Below are 25,114 nucleotides of genomic sequence, written 5' to 3'. Positions count from 1 at the left end.
TGAGGAAAATTTTAAAAATCCTTCCACTCCTCCCACATAGGGATCACTTTTAGAAATTCTACTACTATATTACTCCTGTATTTTATACAAAGAGTAGGAAACAGAAGAACAAAAATACAAATAAAACACACAATTTTTTAAAAATTTATGTCGCACCGACACACATAGGTCTTAGGCGATGATGGGATAGGTAAGGCCTAAGAGTGAGACGAAAGCTGCCGTGGCGTTAATTTAGGTACAGCCCCAGCATTTGCCCCGTGTGAAAATGGGAAACCATGGAAAATCATCTTCAGGGTTACCGACAGTGGGGTTTGAACACATTATCTCCCAGTTGCAAGCTCACAGCTGTGCGCCCCTAACCACGCGGCCAACTCGCCCAGTACTAAAACATGTACAATAAAAGAACAGAGGAGAGCAAAAGACTTCAAATTAAAAATTAAAAAAAAAAAAGCTAAAAATAATTCAAGAACCTTAAGTGCTAGAACATTTGAAATGGCCGAGTTTGATTCTGTCCATAAAATATACCTGCCAACTTTACAAAACCAAAAATCAGGAACAATCATGAAATACAATTGGTCAAAACTGCTTATTCTGCGTGTCTTGCGAAATACAGGAGTACTATGGTATCGTCTCAAAACCCGACTGTTGCTATAGGAGGTTACAAGGCTAAAAATTACACACCTCTATTCCCTCACAGGAAGTATGTGAGAACTCATGCTCCACATATGTGAATCAGTCATGCTCTTAGATGTCATTACTTAGCAAATGTATGGATCCTATTTTTATCAAGTGATAAATTAAATATCGCCAGAATTGTCTCCAAATGACTAAATTGCGTGCCAAAAGCCTGGATTAAATTCCAAACCTCTCCGCAGTGCTCGTATGGAGTGAGGGCATATGACGGTGTCAGTGGTGATTCGTCCATCGGATGGGGACGTTAAGCCTTGAGCAGATCCCTTGGTGCTATTCGACAGGAGTAGGCTATGTGCCAGCAGCAGGTTTCACCCTCTCCCTTCCTACTATCATATATCATGTCATTCATTTCATCTCAACTCCTCTAATGAGGTTGGCGTCAGGAAGGGCAACCAGTTATAAAAAACTGGGACAAGGTTTGGACAAACAACAACACTCCTTTGTCAGAAATCACCGAGAACAAATTGTGCTGCTTTCTTTTGGATCTTTTTCGGTTCTTGTAACAGATAGTCCTGGTGTAGGTCCCGTACACTGGAACCATTTGAACAACCAGTATAAAATGGCTGTAATTAAACGACACTTTTGGCATCCACCCACTGGATGTAAATAAATCACAAAAATTGAAAACACATTTCATCTAGAGTTGTATAACTTTTATTTGACATGAAATCTCTTCATTACAACTATTTTGTATTAATTAGAGGAAAGTAAAATAATTAATTTTAAGTAAGAGCTTGAAAAACAAAACATTTGATTGTATGAGTATCCTGGATTTCTTGACATTTTAGTTGAAAGATTTGATAAACACTGGAGAAAGATAGCAAAGAAGAATGAAAGGTTTATTCGTCAGGGAGGCCATAGAAGGTTTAGTGCTGTTATCAGCACCACCACCACCACCACCACTACCAGCACTACCTCCACCAGGCATTCCCATTTCAGCACTTCCTTGATTACGTACTCGAAGGAAGCTATCTTTCTCATTGCAGTCATCATTATCGCAGGAGAATTCTGCATTTTTCACCGGTTCAGAACCTGGAGGTACTGGAAGTTCTCCAGGAAGCCCGCACCCACGGACTGCCACAGCTTAAACAAATAAGAAAAGAACTTGGTAACCTTGAGAAACAAACAATATATATTAATCCTAGAAAGATGAAGCATGCGTCTGAGAGGCCTGCAACTAAAGTATGCTGTTTCATCAAATATAAACCGGAATTCAGAACTAGCGGCTCTGGTAGTGAACGGAAATGGGAGGGGCCTTGAGAGGATGCTAGTGGGGACGTCTGGAGTAGGGTCTTGATGCATCACACACCACAGAGCGACTGCTTGCTTCAGTACTCCATTAGCGAGAAGGAGGTACACACGTCTATCGTGCGGCGCATCATCAATTTTCTGATGAAAGAAGGCACCAAAGCTTCAAAACTTTTGAGAAGGCTCTATGCACAGTTTTTGGAAGCAACTCTTTCAAAGACCAAGGTGTATGAATGTCACAAACAATTTTTGGTAAGACGGATAGAGGAAAATGAGCCCGACCATTTGCATCTCTGCAAACAACATTCGTACTGTACATGAATTTATTGACTTAGATCAGCACACAAAAGTTTCTGAATTTGCTTTATTCATAGGAATAAGCTTTGGAAGTGTTCAAGCCATCATGAAAGTGAACAAAACCGTTGGAAATTTATTTTGTCAGGTGGGTTCCTCCTCTCCTCGCTCAGGAACAAAAAATTTGCGCCAGGAACTTTGTCGGAGTCATCTGAATCTCTACAAGGACGAAGGATATGATTTAGACCACTGAAAGAAGAACCGGGAGGAATCTGATTTCATGATGATGCCGCAGTAGAGGAGTACGTGTGCAAGCAGTAGCAGTGATTTGAGGGGGGGGGGGGGGGGGGGATGTCACCCCCACACTTTGTGCAGAAAAATCTAGGAATTATTTTTTGAAAAGGAATTTTTAAAACCCTGTTGTCTATTACCTAATTCTTTCCTCTAATTTCTTTAAATATTAAAAAAAAATACTTAGCAGAAATATGCACAAAATGTCATCCGATCCAGCTGACCGATTTTTCAGCGCCATTGTAACTGAGGCGGAAAAGGCATGCTCGTTTCACCCGGTAGGACGTGGCTTTGATTCCCCATCAGGAAGCCAAAAAATTTAAGAAGCGAGATTTCCACTTTTGGATGTGCACATGGCCCTGAGGTTCACTCAGCCTACACCAAAAACGAGTACTTCACCCCACCAAGAGCCAAGATTACGGATAGGGGAAGCCTTTACTTTTCACCACTCGAAGGGCCTTCATGGCCTTTATGGAGATGACTTTGCTTTGCTTTTACAGCAAGTAGTACAGACTAGTGTAAAAGCATGCAGAAGCACGATTGGTATGTGGGCCTAATGGCACAAAATCTTAGTTGCACTCATGTGTAATTGCTCCTTTGGTGAAAATTTTATTGTATAGAGTAGAACTGAAATCCCCCCAGAAATATTATCACTGCAGTTAAGTTGGTAGACTGTTAACTTTTACTTCTCTGTCAAAATTTACTCAGAGAGCATAAAAACTTACCATTTTGTAGCTATTTTGTTTCAGTTTTGTTTTCTATCCCCCACTATACTTCCCAGACCTCCAGTACTTTTTTTGTTTTTTATATATTTTTGTGTCCCCCACTTCTAACTCCCAATTGCAGCTACTGTGTGCAAATGGCTCCACCCATGTTCTCTTTCTTTCTTTGATGACAGCATCAAAAAATTGCCAATTTGATGACAAAAATCCATGTCAGATTTGGGAAACTATGTAAAAAAAAAAAAAAAAGAATGAGGTGCATGTTTTGTATTTGTTGGTGGGGACAGTGGGTCCATTTATTATAAAGAACCACCTCATGCATCTGTTTGCATTTTGAATACTTAAAAGTGACGCTACAGACCAGTGGTGTAATGTTAGGGCAAAGCAGGCAGGCCTAGGCCTTCAAGGGGCCCTGCAGACTACTCGCAAAAAAATAAAAATAATATACGAAGCATGCTTTTTTTAAAGTCATCATTATCATTGCAGAGTTCCAGTTTTGTGGGTACTGTTAAAGAGCCTCTTCCACTTCTTCCTATCCATATACAACTAGGGGCCGATGACCTAGATGTTAGGCAGGCCCCTTTAAACAACAAGCATCTCATATACAACTTGTCATGGAGAACATCATCCAATGTCCATCCTCTGGTAACTAGATCAACCTTGATCATGTCCATCCATCAGGTTTTAGGTCTTCGTGCAGGTCTTTTCCCCTCCACTTATCTTTCCAAATTTATTCTAGCTGTTCTTGTAGGCTCCATCCTCACCACATGCCCATACCACCGTAATCTGGACGTGCCGATTTGGTCTAGTAGGGATGTCTTTATTCCAGCTTCTTTCCTCACCACCTCATTTCTTAACCTGTCCATTTTAGTCTTCTGGATGGTAGATCTAAGAAATTTTGTCTCTGATGCTTGCAGTCTTGATGAATCTCTATTTGTGAGGGTGCACGCTTCAACACCATAAGTTAATATTGGTATGAAACTGTTAAACATCATCAGTTTGGCCGGTTTTGGAATCATGTCAACCCATAAAAGTGTTCTTGATCGTAGAATTCTGATCCCTTTTGCTCTCTGTTTGTAATTTCCTTTCTGAGCAAATTATCACTCGAGATTACACTTCCAAGGTAAGGAAAATTATCCGCACACTCTAGCTGGTAGTCTCCTAGTTTTACACTTGCTGGACGCCCATCTCTGTTGACAGCCATTACCACTGTGTCTTGGTCTTGCTGATGTTGAGGTTATATTCCTGGAACTGGGATTTCCACACGTTAAGTCTGGCCTGTACTTCCTCGTCTGTTTCACCCCAAATCAAGATATCATCAGCAAAGGCCACTACATTCAGTTCACTTAACTTTTCCTTGACATTCTTCATTATATCATCCATATCAGTGATGAACAGTGGTTAGGACAGTGCACTTCCTTGCTGAACTCCACTCTTGGTCTCAAACCATGATGATCAACCTTCCCCAATTAATTACCAGTGGCGAAGCTAGCTATATTACTTGGGGAGTCTAAGAATATTGTTCAAGCTTACCTTAAATTCTTTTATACAGCAAGTGTATGCGGCGCTCCTTTCTCTCTACAAATGCATCAATGACACGGTCCCTGAAGCTCTGATTATTTGACAGTTCGTGCAATAGAGATTTCTCTATCGCAAGTGTACTTAAATTACATAGTCTACTGTTTGTCATTGAATTCCTCAGGAAGGTTTTTATGCGTTTTAGCGCACTCATACTTCTTTCACTCGAACACGTTGTCACTGGAAATGTGAGAACTAAACGAACCAAACGTGTTGTTCGTAAACCTTGTGCAACATATATTTTAGCAGTATTTGTGGAGGTAGATGTTTAGCTTCATCAGAGTACACATTCACAAGTTCATTTGTCAGTTGTTCACTTTCGAAAAAAGGGTACATCTTCAGGAGTTGTTTCATTTTCATTGAGGGAAAACTTGTGTTGTAAGCCTTAAATTGATTCTCATCCAATAATTCTGCAAAATGGAAGTTTTCAAAGTCACAGAACCGTATTTCCATCTGTACCACGGTGGTATCAATTATTTCATATGCTAATGCTTTGAGGGTTGGCACTACAAATGATTCTGTTGCCATTGCGGTATTGAGAGCTTTGCTGGTGTCTATGCATTCATTCACTGTTTCTTCATTTCTCAGATTTTTCAAGTTATTTATGGTTTGCTTTATCTCATGGTTGCAGATATTTACATTAGATGTGCATTTTGCTTGCAGCACCTTGAATAAATGATCCGTGTAGCAAAATATCTTGTTGAAGACGCACAACAGTCCCATAGCACCATTAACAGATTCGCCATCCCATTCTTCATCTTTATCAACAATGTGTGTAAGAGCTTCTTTCAAGTCCTTGAAATGGGATGCTATTGTTAGTGTTGCTCTGGAGTGGAAGTTCCAACGTGTCGTACATGCCGGGGGAAGTTTAAAGCCTTTATCTCTTAGGACTTGAGTTCTCTTTGATGACTTGCTGAAATATGTATGGAAGGCAGTCAAATCATAAGTAAAGAGACGCACTTTCTTTATAGCTTTTGCTCCATACAAGAGTACCAAATTAAGCTTATGTGCATAGCAATGTATAAACATTGCATGTGGGCAAACTTGCTTTACGATAGTTTGAACACCCCCTGTAGAACCCGCCATTACGGCAGCCCCGTCGTAAGTCTGACATATTAACTTCTTTTCTACGCCCCATTTTCGTAAGACATCCAATATTACGGCTGACAGTCCAGTGGCACTTTTATCTTTTGAGACGTCATAGAACCCCACAAACCTCTCGTGAACGTTATAACCAACACAATACCGAAATATAATGTTCATCTGATTCTGACACGATATATCTAATGTTTCATCCACCTGAACTGATACAAATTCACAAATAGAAATTTCTTTCTGAATCTCTTCATTCATCACTTGAGTTACACAGTCAATAAGTTCATTCTGAATGTCACTCGAAGTTCCTTTAAATCCTGAAGTTGCTCCCAGATGCTCTCTCATGAATTGTTCTTCTTGTACTAGCAATTCCAAGGTCTCGAGGTAGTTACCTTTATTTACGGAGTCACTACTTTCGTCATGCCCACGGAATGGAAGTTCTTGTTTTCCGAGAAAACACACCACTTGAACTAACCTGCCAAGAACCCGTCTATTATGATTTACTAACTCATTATGCTTTAGAGCTGCAAGACGAGCCGCTTCTGATATCGCATGATCTATTCTACTCCTGCCGAGAAGAAGAAAACGCTCACTGTTCTGAATATGTCTTTTTGAAAACTGGTGTTTACGTGCTCTTCTATGAAAATTTTTTAGGGTACTGATGCCACCCTCATTCCATTCACTATCACCTCCAAATAATATGCAAATGTAACAATAAAACTTACAATCTGTCACACTTGCTGTAAGCCATGTATAATCCTTATACCATTGGGACTGGAAAGTTCTTATTTGGTTTCCATCCTTTTGCACAATTTTCAATAATGGCTGTGGCCGCTTGTCTTTCAGGGCACATTTTTCTTCGAAAGACAAAGAAGAAAATGGAGTTCGAAGCAAGTATGTAATAAGATCATTACTTTCATTCATTATACACGGATTTAAAAAATACTGGCAACTCTTCACAAAACACAGACCACTAATAATAAGTTGTAAACTTCACAGACCAACAGATCAGAACGCAAACATTAACTCGTAACTCGCGACTTGGAGACTAGACTCCCAGCTAGGTTTCAAAGCGAGCACTTACCGCTGCACGACGTCATACGTTGTCATAGCAACCAGTACAAGCCCCGCCCGCTAGCAGAAAGGTAAGAGTCTGGCTGAAGCCAGACTCAACGGCTAGGCTCAGTGCTCTGCGAGTACGCGGCAGATCGGAGAGCCGTGAAGTCTATTAAGTTTATTAGACATAATTTTCGTGCCTTATATCAATAATTTATTATTCGTATTTCGTCTGGGGAATCTGAGACTCTTAGATTCCCCCCAAGCTTCGCCACTGTTAATTACAGTCTTTCGTAGTCAATCCCAACTGTATTGTGTTATCTTATGGCTCTGTCTCTTCATGAACCAATTGTTTTTCACCACCAACCCATTCCTCATACAGAATGTTCACCTTCTATATTTCTTCCACTATATCCATGAGGTCCCATTACATCCTCATATCCTGTTCTATCTGTCCCAATCTATGCAATCAGATCTCCCATAATGATTACTCTCTCTTTACTAATAACTTTTTCCAAATCATCAAGAAACTGGTTCTTATCCTCTTGACAGCATCCAGTTTGAGGTGCATACACCTGTACCAAAGTTAGTTTTCCTTTCCCTAAATGCACAGTCACCTTTATTATTCTGTTGCTAACATACTACAGCGACTCCTCCTAGATCTTTACTCATGATCAAACCAACACCATTTCTCATCTCTCTGTCATTTCCATGCCAATACAGTGTATACTGTTTTTTTAATTTCTTCATTTCTTTCCCTCTCTATTTGGTTTCACTCAGCCCCATTATCATTAATATTCTCCTTTGCATGAGGTCCACTAGTTCTTCACATTTTCCTGTGAGACTGAGTAAGTTGATGGTCCCAATCGGTGTTAGTCTCCTCCGGAATTTTTGCATTTTTGCAAAATACTGTCTATCATCAGGCCATAAACCATCATCCCTGACATGAGTCTGCTCATGCTGGCACCTTATTTAGTTGTTAAATGCATTCCGAGGCTCTTATGTGTTTTGAAAGCAACTACAAGTAAGCTCTTTTACTGCCTTACTAGGCCAAACATAATTGAGGATTTTCTTTTGGAGTTTACTCCCTTAGCCTTTGAGGATTTCTCCTCATTCCACAAGGCAGTGGGTTCCATCTGTACTACCCCCAGAGGAATGGGTTGCCTCCTCCGCCAGCTCCACCGTACCGAATCATATTCTCCGCCTTTCCTGCTGTTGAGGTCTTCACCCTTTACCCTGAGCTGGGATCCTTTACCAGATGTTACACACAGGGTCAATGTGCTCTGGGACTCACATAGGCATGGGTGCCACTCCCTGGGCAAGGCTGACTCTAAGAGGGTCCCTGCCTGTTAAGTAAGTACACTGCAGTACTTTGGTCATCATTCAGAGCATGCGCACTCAGTACATACATCTATAGGCTCCGTGCGCTGATGGGAGAAATGGACTGCTGCGCTGCGAGTGGCGAACATTGTAAGTTAATGCGTTTCACCGCGCACATATCCGTTGTCGTCTCACCGCGCACTGCCATAACCGACTAAATAATAACAGTGGGGTTTCAGAGTGTTTTATGCAACAACAATTGACCAATTATTCCAAACTTGCAGAAAGTGGGCATGTAATAATTTAACAACAATTAAAACAGTTTGCAGGAAATAGCTACAGAGCAATAACTGCAAATGTGATCAGAAAGAAACATTGGTTCCCTAGATATCCTACCATTTCATGATAGAGGCTATGTAGTCATTTATGTATTAGTAGTGGTGATAACAAGATTAATGTTCATATACACATTCAACAATGCTGTCTTCAGAAAAATATCCTTGGTCTATTTCTAATACGATATAATGTTAATGTAGATTAATGCTGCTAGGGAGGCGTGTAATTTTAAATTTAAATTTTAATTAATTTTAAAAATAAACACGTTTTCTAAGAAAGGCCTTGGTAACAATCATTATTTCATGAAGGAGAATAATAATTGTTCCCATGAATGTAAGCATATTTCAGCTGCTGTTGGGCCGATGACCTTCGATGTTAGGCCCCTTAAAACAACAAGCAAGCAGCATCAGCTGCTGTTTATACAGTTTGCTCAGAACATGTGTCTTCGCGTACTGATCGACCGTGTGAATGGTAAAATATATAGGAAAATATTTAAAATTTATTTCCACCTATTCAATACAATATAAGATGTTAACATTTAAGTCAAAACATTTTTCAAATGTGAGACATGTTTTGCCTCTTACTGAGAGGCATCTTCAGTCACTAATTAAAACCTTATTACTTTGTCAGACAACATTTCAAACATTCTACAGCTATTATAAAAATGTTCATAAAACAACTAAGAATCTAATATAATGATGAACAATGTGTAGTACACTTGATGAATAGGACGAAATTAGATGGTACAGTAGTACGGATGATGGCTTGAAGCCATAGTCAATATTAGGTTTTAAATACATAGTGGAAAGCATATAAAATCATTTCATTGAAGATATACAGTACATTCAAATGATATTAAAATAGTAGGTTCTTAGATGGTACACTTAAAAATGGAGGTATCATAAGTGACAGTTGATGGCTTAAAGCCGTAGTCAGAGTTTGAAGTATAGGTAAAATAACATGTTAATATACACATATGAAAAAGATTACATTAATGAATATAAAATGTAAAATGTAAAGGAAAAACATTCCAAATGTTGGGCAATTATTATTGACGCCAGCGTATATTTGCCCGTAATGTTTAATGGTCAACAGTTCATAAGTTATTTATACATGGGTTCAGCGAGATTGTGCTGACAAGTAGTTTATAGTTGGCTTGAATTAATTTTGATTCATCTGAGTAAGTTTGTAGAGATGATGATGAGCTGTTATTCTCTACGTTGGTAAGATTTTAACACGAAGGTTGAATGGCTGTTGTTTTCTTAACAGATTGACAATATATTTTCAAAATGTTGATATTGGAAATTTTTGGGAGTTTAATGGGGCTGTTGAAATAATGTTGTTGATTGGTTGGTTCTGAAACGAAGAGAAAAATTGTATTAACATGATGAGAATGAAAGAAAAAACTTGGGAAGGTTTTGTTAAAGTGTTTGATGAAGAGAGGATGTTGGTGCTTACCTATGGCGTTGCTGGCCCGTTTGACTTGTTGCGTGAATCACTAACGTTTTTACTCCTTGTGTTGTACGCGTGTCGTCTGTGCGGAGGGGGCGGGGCTGTAGGCTTGTGATTGGCGCACGGAAGCGTGATGTGTATAGTGGGGGAAGCAGAGGGGTGTGAAGCATTTATTGGCTTAAGATTGGCCTGTGGAGGTAAGCTACGTAAGTTGGGAGGGGAAGGGGGGTGTGATATGTTTGTTGACGTGGAAGGAGTGTTTATTGATTCTGTATTGAAAATATTGAAGAAATTTTTGTCCTGAAGGTTTACTTTATTAAACAATGCCACCATTTGATCATATAAAGGGCTTCTATTGCCTATTGGTTCATTTAAATTGTTGTTAGCATTGAATTTTTGGTCTAAAAATATATATAAATTCTCGAATTCGGTCATGAGTCTACCTTTTTTTAATCTTTTTAAAATTTGAAGGTCCTGTGGTAAAATTGTGCCCAGTTTATTTCATGTGATTGCTCATCGTTGAGTGTTAATTATGTTTCTGAGCATTGAAATGCTCGGAGTACCTAGTTATGAAGCTTCTTCCTGTTTGTCTGATGTATGAGCTGAGGCACTCATTACATTTTAATCTATAGATACCGGAGCCTGAGTATTTATTATTTTCAGAATTTATTGTATTGAGGTTGAAGAACATTTTTTGGTTTGAGTTTTGAAAGCTATTTTGATCTCTCGATTTTTTAAGGTATTGGTTATTTGATGTATGATTGGGTTGGTGTATGTAAAGGTTGCGTACTTTGATTTTTCATTTTTTATTGGGGAGAGGTTTGTGGATAGTTTCAATTTAACCTTATTAATTAATTTGTCTGTGATGGAGGGGTTATATCCATTGAAAGAGGCTATTTCCTTTATTGTATTTATTTCTTTTTTTTTTAATTGATGGTTGAAAGGGGAATTTTTAGAGCTCTGTACACCATACTGTAAAAAGAGGACTGTTTGTGTGATTGTGGATGTAGGGAACTTTGTTTAATAGTTGTAGGTGTGAATGAGGGCTTTCTGTAAATTTGAAAATCGAACTTATTGAAAGTTCTTGTTATTGTGATGTCGAGAAAATTAATAGATTTGTGGTCCTCATCCTCTTTAGTGAATTTGATGTTCTTATCTAGATTATTTAAATATGTTAATATATTTTCACTGTTGTTGAGATTTTTGTCAATTGTTACTAGCGTGTCGTCGACATAGCGTAGCCATAGATTTAATCCATTGATGTTTTTTATTATTTTGTTGTTTTCGAGGTTATCCATATACATTTCAGAAAGGATTCCGGATAAAGGGTCTCCCATGGCCAGGCCTTCTTGTTTGTACATTTTATCGTTGAAAGTGAAATAGTTGTTTTGTAAGGTATAAGTTTAGTACTTTTAGGAGTTGTTCTATTTCTATTTTGCTTAAACTGCTGTGTTTGGAAAGATTGTTTTTTATTATTTCTATAGTTTTTTTAGCGGAAATGTTTGAATACATGTTAGTGACGTCGAAAGAGTACATTATGTGATTAGGTTTTAAGTTGAATTTTTTAAGAGTTTCACATAATTCTATTGAATTTTTAGGGTGTTTGTTATGGAATTTAAGATGTTTTTTGAGAAATTTTTGGAGGAATTGTGAGTTTTATATGTCGGGCTATTTTGGCTGTTTATGATCGGTCGAATGGGAACGTCCTTTTTATGTACTTTCGGTGATGATCTGACGGTGGGTAGACTTTGGTATTCATGTTCATTAAATAAAAATGGAGAGTTTTTTAAAAGTGTTTTTAGGTTACGTTGAGTTTTTGTAGTGGGATCCTTTGGGATTATTGAGTAAGTTTCATTAGAGAAGAACTCCTCTGTTTTACGGATGTAATCCTGTTTTTTCATTAAGACTATAGTATTGCCTTTGTCGGCTTTAGTTACTATGATGTTATTAGTGTCAACTTTTTTTCTTAGTTCTAGGATCTGTTTTTGTAAGGTAGAGTTATTTTTGTTAGAAATTTATTTTACAAGAGCAGGCAATTTCTTTTTAATTTCGTATTTTACATCATTCTGTTTGTCTGTTGGAATTTGTTTATTTATGTTTGCTTCAGCTTCGGCTATTGTGGTGATTATATCTTCTGCTTTGTGTGGGTTGTAGTGATGGGTCGAACTAGCTCTTTTGAGGGAGCTAGCTCATTCGCTCCCACTCCTAACTGAGAGTCGTTCAAAAGAGTCGACTCTTGGGAGCGGAAAGGTAGGAGCGAGCCAGGAAGTCAGAGGCCGCTCTCCGCGCCAGGTTCGTTCGTTCATCCGGTTTAGGGCAGACGGCTCTTTATGACTTCCGGTCGCTCTTCATGACTTCCGGTCGCTCTGTATGACTTCCGGGAATGAACGATATAGCGCAAATAGTTTATATTTTCCACAACAGATGGCAGCACAACGTCTAGTTCAGAAAGCTTCTCTTGAAATAAAACAAATAAACAAATGCACTCCTGGCAACATTGGCAAATAATCTAACTATAAAGCTTTATATACAGTAACGAAGAAATGATTAACAAATATGCAGTATTAATGGATAACATCTAATATTACTTTGCCCATGTTCCTTTCTTCTTAAAATGATGCTTTTCAAGACTGAATGCACCGTGACGAGACGTATGTACATGATATTGGCAATACTTACACGTTAATAAATAATTGTTTAAGAATGTAATGGGATGTAAGTTACTATAGTATACACTAAGCCATGAGTTTTTTATTCAGAAACGCCCAAAATAGCGTGATTTTACATCTTCTAGATTAATCATGACTCCCGTTTTTATTTGAAGGAGCGAGATGGTGCGAGATAGTTCACCTTTTACACAACAGATGGCAACACAATGTACAGTTTGGTACGCTACTCTTGGAATAAAACAAATGTACATCGCTGCCAACATTCGCAATTAATCCAATGATAAAGTTTTATACACAGTAACGGAGAAACGTGTCGCAAATATACAGTGTTGATTGATAACATCTAATATTACTTTGCCTAAGTTCCATTCTCCTTAAAATGATGTCTTTCAAGATTGAATGCACCGTACGGGACGTATGTTCGAGATATTGGCAATACTTCCGTTCGACCCCGGCAATCCAGATAAGCATAAGAAGATTATTCCTGTGCACGTAGTTTACATTTCACTCAAAAGATGTCATCAGAATATCCTCTTTCGACTGGAGCTGCAGAAAGTTTCTCACTTAAAACACTCCGCGTTGGGACAACAGATTCTTTCATTCATTAATGCAGCGTAGGAAACATAACTGATTAAACGCGATCTTTAACGAAAATAATGGAAACTACTATCAGCACAAATGTACATATAACCAAGTATACTACAGTACGCATAGCATTTTGCCTATTTTTCGTGTACAGTATGGTCACACTCTCTTCTATTTTTTTTTTTTCCAAGAACGATTAAACCGTATGAGTCGTATATGTTCGATATATTGGCATTCCTTACACTATCTAAACTTACTTCTTCTTCTTCCGCTTCGACCACTTTTCCCACACTTGTGGGTTCGCGGGTGCGAACTGTTCCGCAAATGTGGATTTGGCCCTGTTTTTTAATAAGTAATAATGTTACTGGCTTTACGTCCCACCAACTACATTTACGGTTTTCGGAGACGCCGAGGTGCCAGAATTTAGCCCCGCAGGGGTTCTTTTACGTGACAGTAAATCTACCGACACAAGGCTGACGTATTGGAGCACCTTCAAATACCACCGGACTGAGCCAGGATCGAACCTGCCAAGTTGGTGTCAGTAGGCCAGCGCCTCAACCGTTTGAGTCACTCAGCCCGGCTGGCCCTGTTTTATGACCGGATGTCCTTCCTGACGCTAACCTTATGCGGGGGGATGTATCATGTAATCAATATTGCGTGTTTCTATGGTGGTTGGTATTGTGGTGTGTTGTCTGAATATGAAGAGGAAAGTGTTGGGACAAACACAAACACCCAGTTCCCGAGCCAGAAGAATTACATTCCCGACTTGGCCGAGAATCGAATCCGGGACCCTCTGCAGCGAGGGTCTCAATGCTGACCATCCAGCTAAGGAGTCGGACTTCTTACACGTCAATAAATAATTATTTGAAAATGTACTGCGGTATACACGTTGGTATGAGTTATTTAGCCTATATTTTAAAGCCAAAACTAGTGTTATTTTCTATTTGCCTTAATTCGATTTAAAACTACGGTATATTATTTTATCCACTGTACCGTAAAACCGAAAGATTTTGGCAATATGTTAATTCATAACTACGAACTCATTTAAGAAACAGATGAGGATTTGTCAGAGTCTTTCTTAATTATTTCAGACAGAATAAAACTACGCCGTTTCCACTTGCCGAGTGGTATATTCAGTATTCTGGATAGCGACTGTTTGTTCGTGCTTAGTTGAGGTTAGTTAACCCGAACTTCGTGTCGTTTATTTGCTCCTAACCTACTGGATCTATACTAGGCCCTACATCCTTCATGGATTATGAGTGTATACAGGAAGTGAACAGGTAAGTATTGCTCAATAACATGTTGTTTATTTCATTTCATTGTTTCGTTACGTTGCAAGTTGCCAGAACTATGGCACAAAAACGTACCTAACAAACAGACCAGAACCACTGCACTCAGAGCACTGACTGAATGCGGGAAGTGGCTAGACTGGGCAGCCTATAAAAAAGAAAGCGGCTTCAGTACGTCACGTGATTATCTGAGGCATGGCATTGGCTAGAAATGAACGAGAGTCGATGTGACGAGCTAGCTCTTTCTTGCAGTCGCTGCTGATAAAAGAGTCGGCTCGTGCTAGCTCTCAGGGAGCAAGGAGGGAGCTAGCTCATGCAAGAGCCGACTCGTAATTGAACGACTAGCTGTTGATAAAAGAGTCGGCTCGTGCTAGCTCTCAAGGAGCAAGGAGGGAGCTAGCTCTTACAAGAGTCGACTCTCATTGAAAGAGCTAGCTCTCTCCAATGAGTCGTTCAAAAGAGTCAGTTCGTTCATGAACGACCCATCACTAGTGGGTTGGGTCAATTAAGTTTTAGGCCTTGGTTGAACAATTGTGTTTCTCTGAAAAAGTGATGTCAGATAGATTGATTGTAGTAGGAACATTGTTCCAAGGGGAGGGGCATATTTTTATACTACTGTTCCGATTTTGCGATTTTGCTTTTTCTTTTTCTTCTTTTAAATATGTTAATTTGCGATTTAGGGTTTCTTGTTTTTTTGTTCAAAGTAATCTGTATTTTATATGAAATGTGTTGTTGATAAGAATTCCATTCTAGAGGTGATAACGATTGCGCGATAATCAAATGTTCGCGATAAAGTTGGGTATTAAAAAAAGATTTCTTTTTATACAGTAGTTTTATTTCATTTTTGAGCCAAATGTTGTTGATTTTATTTAGAATGTCTTTAGATTTATGTTTTCGTATCTCAGCGTATGCTTTCTCCCTACAGCAGTCCTGAAAACTCAGCCTAATATGGACCAAAGGGTGCCAGAGTTTGTGAAAATGCCAGGTTATCAGGAAATGGGGTTAAGAAAGAATAAGTACAAATGTCTCCTCACAAAATACAGTACTGTGCTTGTATGTACTGTTTGCTTGAGAATACAACAGAGAATAAACTGCCCAAATACCCTTAAACACAGGAAAAGTACATAATTTATGAAGGCATAAAGCCTTTAGTGCATGAAAATGAAAATTATTGAATACACAGAGTACAGTACCTGATCTGACAGACCTCAGAAAATTAATGAATACACAAAGTACAGTACCTGATAAGACAGACCTCAGAAAAATAATTTATGAAGGCATTAAGCTGTCTATAATGAAAATTAACTATCCGACTTTGCAAAAACCAGCTACTTTTTCAAAGAAATGCATAATGTCCTGTTGTCTTCTGCACTGAACTCTGCGTTTTGTAGCTCCATCACGAAGATGACAAAGGAACAGTAAGTCCATTACCGACGCACCCTGTTGTTCATAATACTGAAAGTCGATTTTGACAGCTTAAAATTTTTTTTTTTCAATTTGCTTTACATCACACCGACATGGATAGGTCTTATGGCGATGATGGAATGGGAAAGGGCAAGGAGTTGGGAAGGAAGCGGCCGTGGCCTTAATTAAGGTACAGCCCCGGCATTTGCCTGGTGTAAAAATGGGAAACCATGGAAAACCATTTTCAGGGCACCCGACAGTGGGGTTCGATCCCACTATCTCCCAAATACTGGATACTGACTGCAGCTATCAAGCTCGGTGACAGGCTTTAATCCCTCACTATGTGATACTTTAGGAGCTTGTACAGTGCAGTCCTCAATGTCAACGTCTCATTAAATACGACAGCAGTAATAATTTCTGCAATGGATATAATGTCTTGCTCGGTATCATTCTGGAACCACTGTTCGACGTCATTTCCATCAGTTTCTGCACATCCAGGAACTCTTTTAAGGAGTCGAGTAAGTTTACATTTTCTGCTTTATCATGTTCAACAAACTCATTTCCCTCATGATCAAGGAGTTTTTGCCAGGAACAAACTGGTCTTAATGACTCTAACTTGTTCCAGGCATCGCTACCCATCCAACAACATCTAATAGGTTAATTTTCTTTAAGTTCTGGATAAGACGTTGACCACCATCGTTTGTGCTTGTATCTTCTCTTGAGACAAAATAAAACTCCATGGTCCATTGGCTGGCGTAAAGCTGTCATTGGGTGGTAAAAACATTGCTCATATGTCCCCATTTTTTAACTCTTCAGTGTCTGGGTGTGGCCGAGTTATCCGGACTGCTGGGTTATCGATGCTGAGTTTTTGGGACACAACTGTATTACCTTTCATCATATTTTCATTTATGTCTTTGCACTTCTTTTTGTACCATTCTTCTCTTATTCTCCTTGCTTCTCTATTTATCTTGTTCCATAGTTTTGCATATTCTTCCTGGTTTCCTCTCACTTTGCACTTCCTACGTTCTTCCATTAACTCCAGTATATCACCAATGAACCAAGTTTTGTAAACTTCCTTTCCCAGTCTTCCAAAGCATGCACATCAGCCATTTGAGTTATTTCCTTTCCCCCCCCCCCCATTTCGCCTGTACATTACTTCCTGACATCTTCTTGAGGTCAATTTTTTCCATTTGTTTTTTTCTCATTTAAAGCTTGCTCGTCACATTTTACCCTAATAATATTCCATCTTTTATATGGTTGTTTTATAACCCTTCTTCCTAAATGCAGTTGGCTCTTCATTAATATCAGATTGTGGTCCATGTCCACTTATGCACCTGGATAGCTCTTACATGATTTGGCGACCTTTTATCATTACATAATCTATCTGGTATCTGTCACATTTCAGATGTATCTTCTTTTGTTTGGTATTCAAGAGGACAGATTGGGGCAAATATTCATTTACAGGACGGAGGAGTAATGGATTGGAATAAATTATCAAGGGGAATGTTCAATAAATTTCCAAGTTCATTGAAAATATTTTAAGAAAAAGCTGGGTAAACAACTGATAGGGAACTGCCACCTGGGTGACCACCCTAAATGCGGTTGGTCGGTCGGTTAGTTGGTTGGTATTGAACATGTGTCAGCTTTCAAATGTCTAGGAAGCATAATAATGGGTCATATGAGGAGCAGTAGGGATGTAAAAACTCACATTGCCATTGCTAAATAAGCCTTCAACAAAAGGAAGAGACTTCTATGTGGACACTTGGACTAAAGTTAAGGAAGAGGATGGCAAAATGCTTTGTTTAGTGTGTGGCGCTATATGGAGCAGAGAGCGGTGGTGATTTTTGTTTTAAGAGGAAGTACAACTATGTAATGAACCTCTCTGAACAATTTAAGTGGAAAAGAAATTTAAAATAAAACTTATTTATTCAATGAAGGAATTTTGAAATGAATTACAAAAATGACTGTATTGAGCCAAAAGGTCACTAACAAATAAAAGGGAATGTAAGTTTCCTGTGTGACAGAACACTTGAAATTTACATACCCTTGATTAATCCACTCTCACACATAAAGCAGATGACAAGATCAGAGGTAGCCACATCATTGGCTGGTATGCATTTGAGTGTCACCTGCAGACCAAGGTTCTGTCTTAGATCAGAAATATCGGCGCACTCTTTTAGGATGTGGGGCATGGTGAAGTCGGAACCACAAGAACACACTGGGTGGGGGTTGGGGGGTCTTCCCTCTTTAGTAGATAAGAATGGGTAGATCATCTGTGACCTATCCTTCCTCAAACTACACAATACTGTGGACGCTAAGGAAGATGGATGAAAAGAGACTAGAAAGCATTTCAGATGTGGTTATGGAGAAGGATGGAAAGGGTATAATGGGTGAAAATGGTATGTAACGGCCAGGAATTGGAAAGAGTTGGAGAAAAGGAGAAGTTATTACAGATCATCCATACAAGGAGGAGGAACTGGCTTGGGCACTGGCTGTGAAGAGAGTGTTTGCTGGTGGAAGCTCTAGAAGGATCAGTAAATGGGTAACAAATGGTGGACGGTGTCGGAAAATTACACAAGAACTAAAAGGACGACTGCAGGCAGGACTGCATGGAGAGTGGCTGTGTGAAGATCTGCCTAAGGGCACTACGCGTTAATGGGCCGATTGCAGAAACGGTATTTAGACGATGTCTACGGTTGAACAGTGCCTAAGCATGGCTGCCGCATTGCAGAGATGTTATTTATCACTTAGACACTGTCTAAAACTGATGTTCAACCGGTTATGTTTAAACACTGCCGAGAGCACTGTTTAACCTCAAATGAGAGGAGTGAATCACAATCAGAGGTTATGTACCATGAAACATGTAATTTGTATTTTCATGTTGAGACGATTCTGGGCAGAAAGGTTAGTCCGACGGCCTCTCTGTGGGTCGCCCGCTGCTAAATGGCAGCAATTCGTTTGACATGCACGGGGAGATAAACTTAAAATAAGGTTTTGCTTTACGAGAGACTTGTTTCTTGAGACTGACGAAGTGACAGTCCGGGAACTGTCAACTTGAATACAATTCTTCGCAACCAATATATTTTATTATGTACATGGGGTAATTTCCATGGAATTATAGGTCATTTCGACTACATACATATCAGAATTACGTGTCCCGATCGTCTGAGGGCTGTCACACACATCAACCGGAAGGGATTCACTTATATTTACTGCCAAGTAAACACACATAATGGTGAAAACTAAACAGTAGGTTGTATGGGATTTTCATATATATAATCGTAAAAGTTTTCAGCAACTATCAGATAGGAAAAGGCTAGTAGTGGTGATTATCGTTCAAAGAGGACTGGGGAAGGAGCCGTGGCCATAATAACAGCCCTAGTATATGCCTGGTGTAAAAATATGGAAACTATGGAAAACAATCTTCACGGCTGCCGATGATGCGTTTCGAACCTACGATCTCCAGAATGCAACCTACATCTATACGGCCCGTACGACACACTCAGTTACACTTTACTATTGCATCATCTTCCCTTCATCGAAGATACCGTAGTTATGAGCAGATTACACTCACTGTAACAACGCTATAATGAAAGCTACACTTTCTCGTACGGTAGCGTGTCGCTTTAGTGTCGATAATATTATGAGATTATAATTTCCACCGAAAGCAATACCCTTTTCTGTGGGCAAGTCATGCTCACCCATATTTGAGTAATGTGTAGGAAGACAAACAGCTAACTGGCATTTGGCGCGCACACCGACGAATTTCATTGGTCGCGACACGCAAAGAGTTGCATGAAAGACACTTCTGTCTCCATTTTCAAACCAAAATTGAAACTTTAAGGGATGTCTAGATAAACATCAACTGAACATTGTTTATGCAATGGAAGATTGTGAACGATTTAGACATTGTTTAGGTAGACGATGTCTAAGGCTTAAAACTAGTCATCGTTTCTGCAATCGGCCCAAATATGTAGCAGGTTATAAGTTATAAGTGACGCCTAAGGACAAGTAGGATTCTTTCGAACTACACAATGTTAATGATAGATAGATAGATAGATAACTCTTTATTGCCACCCTAGTTTGCACCATCGGTTACAGACAATAAAGAGCATAAAATACACATGAACCCAAAAAACCAAACAAAACAATATAAACCAAACAAAACAAAACAATATAGACTAACATACCATTATATATAATATAAGCTCTAACTATCTACACTAAAACTATTAACTAAGAACCCCAAAAAAACCGCACAATATAATATAAACCAAACAATACAATTACTATCTACTCTACTTATTAGTGGTGTCAATGTCGGCGGAATCCGGCCTAACACTGCACCACCTTGTCTAAAACTATTGAGATGCCTCTGGTATGCGAGGAACTCCTCCGCATGTAAGGGCATCCCCAATCTACTCTCTACAGCTAACTAAACATAAAAAAATAAGATAAAATAAAAAAAAAACCTCGGCTGCTGCGGCATTCCCTGTGAGGAGAGATCCAACCCACCCAGGCCGCTTCAGCCACTCCTCCCGGGTTAGATATTACCCCCACCTATAGCTCGTACTTCTCTCCTCATCTTACGTGGCGAATCGTAGAGGCGGTTTCCGGTCCGTCATACGATCCGTCACGCATTTATCTACTGCTCCGCCTATAATCGTGTCGTCTTACCGCCACCATCTTGATTCTGTTGTTATTCTGTGAGCGGACATGTTTCTTCTTTCACCTAGGGATGGGACTGTACCATCCCACCCGTCTGTCTTTTATACCCCTCCCCCCTTCCATCCCCAATCTTCCCCTCTTACTCTTCCTAGCCTCTGTCCATCTCTCTTATAATACTTATTCGCTAACTACAAACTACTTTCCACTTTACCGTATAGTTAATATTTATACACTACATACAAACGCACTTGTTGACAATTTCCAGTTCCTTGCTCATCGCTTTTCTTTCTTATTCTTGCGTCTCTTAGACTAAAACTACTTCCTAATTTCATTTTTTTTTTAAATAGTTTAACTTATTAAACCACGGAATTGCCACAAAACAAATCTGTCTTTTCCTTGTTTCTTCACATCACTTATCAATCCTTTCCATCTCTAAACAGTCCTACAGTTCCTCTTCCTCACGGCCACTCATTACTTATTAAAATTTTTAAGCCAGAGTTTAGAATTATCTACTATTATGTTATCCAAACACCTCTTCTTGTCCACTAACCCTATCATTCATATTCTAACACTGTTTACAAATGTATTTGTTGACAATTCTATAGCTCCTACGAGTCTTAGACTAAAACTAAAAAACTACTCTCTAATTTTTTTTAATTTTTTTAAATTTTTTTTTTGAACTTAAATCTTAAACAATCGAATTGCCAACAATCAAACCTGGCTTTCCCTTCTTCCTTCTCTTTCTTCCGCTTATTTCCATTTCTAAACAGTCCAACAGTTCCTCTTACTCACATCTCTCATTGCTTTATTATTATTATTTTTTTTTTTCTAACATTAACTACCACCTCCGTTTTCTCACACATGCAATCCTCTCCAAATATATACAAATCTTCTTATCATCATACAATCAGATTGTACTTCAAACTCATCTTATTGTCTTCAATTTTTATATAACCTAGCAGTTTCGTCTACCTCCTTCCTCTCCTTCCTCTGTAACCCTCTTTTACCCCTTATTCTCTTAATTTCTTTATAAATCTCATTCTAACCATATTTAAATATTTCGAAATATTTGTTCCTCTTCCCCATTCTCTGGCCAGCCACACCGTCATCTTTTCAATTTTTTCTACGTTTTCTATCTCTTTTTTACTCAACACTTTCTTTTTCAGCTCTTCTAACTCCCTACATTCGATGAATATATGTAGGTCCGACCATTTTTCTCCACACAGAATACATCTACCTGCATTTTCAGTACCTATCCAGCCCCTGTTGGTAGGAGTTCCAAAAATCCACCAGTATAGACCTCTCTTGCCCTTCCGGTCCTCCACTTCGATTTTCGGGTTCATGTTTTCTAACAATTTATTAAATACTGATAGTGAGGCTCTTTCTCTACATTCCATTATTAAACTCTGTCTCTCTATATCGGCAACTCTCCTTATAACCCTTCTCCATACCCATTCTTTCTTTTCTCTCCACCTCTCATATCCTATATCTCCTAACCCCAGTTTTCGTAATTTATTTTTGCACTTATGTACCCAATACCTCTCGTTCTCCATATTTTTCTGGAACCTATATGTGTCTTGTACTAAATCCCCTCCCTTCCCTTCTTCCAATCTCATCCAGTACTTCATCACCCTCTTGGCTATAGTAGTGTCTATCGATTCTTTACATACTAATCTAGCCCCCACATTTGCAGTACAGTTTGGAACTCCCATAATAATCTTACTAAATTTCGCCACCACCTGGTTTAGTTCTTTTCTATTTTCCTCTAATCCCCATATTTCTACCCCATATAACATTTTTCCTATGACCATTGATTGGAACACCAATCTCTGTATTTTGTACTTTATATCCAGAAATTTATTTTCTAATATCCCCACTACTGCCAGTGCTCCCCTTCCTTTATATCTGGCTCTTCTAATCTGATTTTCCCACGTGCCGTTACTACTAATTATAACTCCTAAATACTCCATTTTTTTTTTCTGGTCTGATTTCTTGCTGCTCGACTGTCCAGAATTTCTTTTCTTTTTTGGCTTTCCTCTTCCTACATATCATTATCTGCGTCTTCCGTACATTTATCTTGAGTGCCCATCTTCTAGTATATTCCACTACCTCATTTAGTCCTTCCTGCAACCCCTTTGCTGTTAATGCCAAGATTAATAAATCGTCTGCAAATAGCAGCCCCGGTATCTCCCTCTTCCCAATCCAAGGGCATTGCCATCTCTCGCCTCCATGTCTATCCAATATATTATTTATAAACAGTAGAAATAATATGGGTGATAGCTTACAACCCTGCCTCACACCCCTTTTCGATTCCATACACTTACTCAACCCACCCCCTTTTAGTTTAATCATCACCAATACTTTCTCATATATTCCTTCTATTGCCATCCTCATTTTTACCGATAACCCAACCTCTCTTAATCTAGTAAATAACGCCTCTCTATTCACTGCATCGAAGGCTTTCTCTAAATCTACTGCTGCTACATATAATCTCTTCCCTGCTATTTTCACATACTTCGTAATTAAAGTATCCAAAATCCAAATATTATCCACAGTATTTTTCTCTTTACGAAATCCATTTTGATAGTCCGAAATCCTTCCATATTTCTCTGCCCAATTTATAATCCTATTAGCTAAAATGCCTGTATATACCTTCGACAGCGAGTCCAGGAGTGTTATTCCTCTATAGTTGTTTGGATCACTTCGACTTCCTTTGTTCTTATATATAGGACAAAGTACTCCTTTTCTCCACTCGCTAGGGAATTTATTCGTTTCCCATATCTTGTTAAAAAATTTCACCATCACTTTCAACATTACTTCATTTGCTCCTACTTCTTTCCATATCCTGTTAGTAATACCATTTGCCCCACCCGCTGTTTTGGTTTTTACTTTACTTAACACCCTAACTATTTCCTGACTTGTTATCTCCTCATCTAGTAACTGTACTCCTGTTTGTACTTCCTTTACAATATACGTCTTTTCCATACCCCCGTGGCCTTCTCCCCTCCCACCCAAAAGCTCTGCAAAATATCCTATCCACTCATTTTCTGTTATCATTGTTCCTCCCCCTGTCGATCTAGTTCTCTTAATCTTATTTATAGTTTCCCAAACCCTATCAAATCTTTTCTCTTTGCAATACCTGTTTACTCTCTCAGCTTCCGCTGCTTTCCAGCACTTTTTTTTCTCATTTAGTAACTTCTTGTAATCTCTTCTTACTTTACAATAATCCTCTCTTTTCCCTTGTTCTCCTCCTTTCTTGAAGTCCGCTAGAGCTGTCATTACTACCATTCGTTTCCTCTTACACTCTTCATCAAACCACCCCGCGCCTATGTTTCTGTCTTTCTCATCCCTTATTCTCACTTTCTTACCCACCTTCCATACTGGGCGTTCTATTAGTTTTAAAACTTCATCCACATCCCCTCCTTCCAACATCCTTTCACTTTCATCCCTTATTCTCTCTTCACTCTCTTTTAACTCTGTTCTCAATCTCTCGATCGTGGTATCATTCCAAATGTACTTCCATCCCTCCTTATACCTATCTCTTTTTCCTACCCTTCTCTTCACTCCATCATACTCCCCCCTTAATTTTATCTTGATGGGCATATGTTCTGTTATCACACATTCTGTCACCTCAAAACTTATTATCTTCTTTAGAGCTATTTCCGTGCTAACTCCTATATCTACTACACTCCCGCCCTTCGATGAGATGAATGTCAGCTCACCATTACTATCTCCCTTCATCCATCCATTTAAAATATATAATTTTTCTATAGCACATAACTCTAATAATCTTACCCCATAGCTATTTATATCTTTGTCTTTACTATTTCTTCTGTACTCACTCACTTCCTTATCCTCTCTCCCATAATCGGGTACCCTATTACTCACTCTTGCATTCCAATCCCCTAACAATATCATTCCATCTTCCACATATAATCCTTTCATTTTGTTTATTTCTTCAATCAGTTCTTCAAAAAATGTTTTATTAGCATAAGTTGAGTCTTTAGGGTGGTTGTATAATAGAGCCAGGCAAATTGCCTCCTTCGCATCATTTCCCATTTTAATTCTCAGCCATACCACCCCTTCTACCTCATTCTGTATTCTCTCTACTCTCTCTACTAACTCATTTTTTATTAAAACTGATATCCCGCCCGGATTTCTTCCCATTCTCCCCCTTTTTTCTTTTATCACGTTGACTACTCTATACCCATCCCATTCAATTTCTATCCCTTTTCCTAACCACATCTCTACTAGGGCAATAATCTCATACTCCTTTACTGTTTTCTCCAATTCTTTATTCCCTATTTTCCCCATCAACCCCTCAATATTCCACAACCCTATCGCCATCTCTAGTTATTTATTCCCTCCTACTCTTTGCCCCTGTGCTTCTCCATTTCCACCTCTACTTCTTGTC

The 25,114-nt window shown here is 38.9% G+C and overlaps 1 protein-coding gene across 3 annotated transcripts in view; it reads right to left on the bottom strand.

Moving 5' to 3' along the window:
• Positions 1 to 1,401: 1,401 nt before the first annotated feature.
• LOC136885918 (uncharacterized) overlaps positions 1,402 to 25,114 on the bottom strand; it is a 187,784-nt gene continuing 164,071 nt past the window's right edge. For all 3 annotated transcript variants that reach the window (XM_068230552.1, XM_068230554.1, XM_068230553.1), the window contains exon 3: positions 1,402 to 1,776. In XM_068230552.1, coding sequence (XP_068086653.1) covers positions 1,478 to 1,776 — 299 coding nt within the window. In that variant the 3' untranslated portion in view covers positions 1,402 to 1,477. The remainder of the gene's footprint in view (positions 1,777 to 25,114) is intronic.

This window comes from Anabrus simplex, chromosome X, assembly GCF_040414725.1.
Source record: "Anabrus simplex isolate iqAnaSimp1 chromosome X, ASM4041472v1, whole genome shotgun sequence".
Taxonomy (NCBI): domain Eukaryota; kingdom Metazoa; phylum Arthropoda; class Insecta; order Orthoptera; family Tettigoniidae; genus Anabrus; species Anabrus simplex.
The sequence above is the reverse complement of the archived record's forward strand: the minus strand, read 5'-3'. Positions and strand labels throughout refer to the sequence as shown.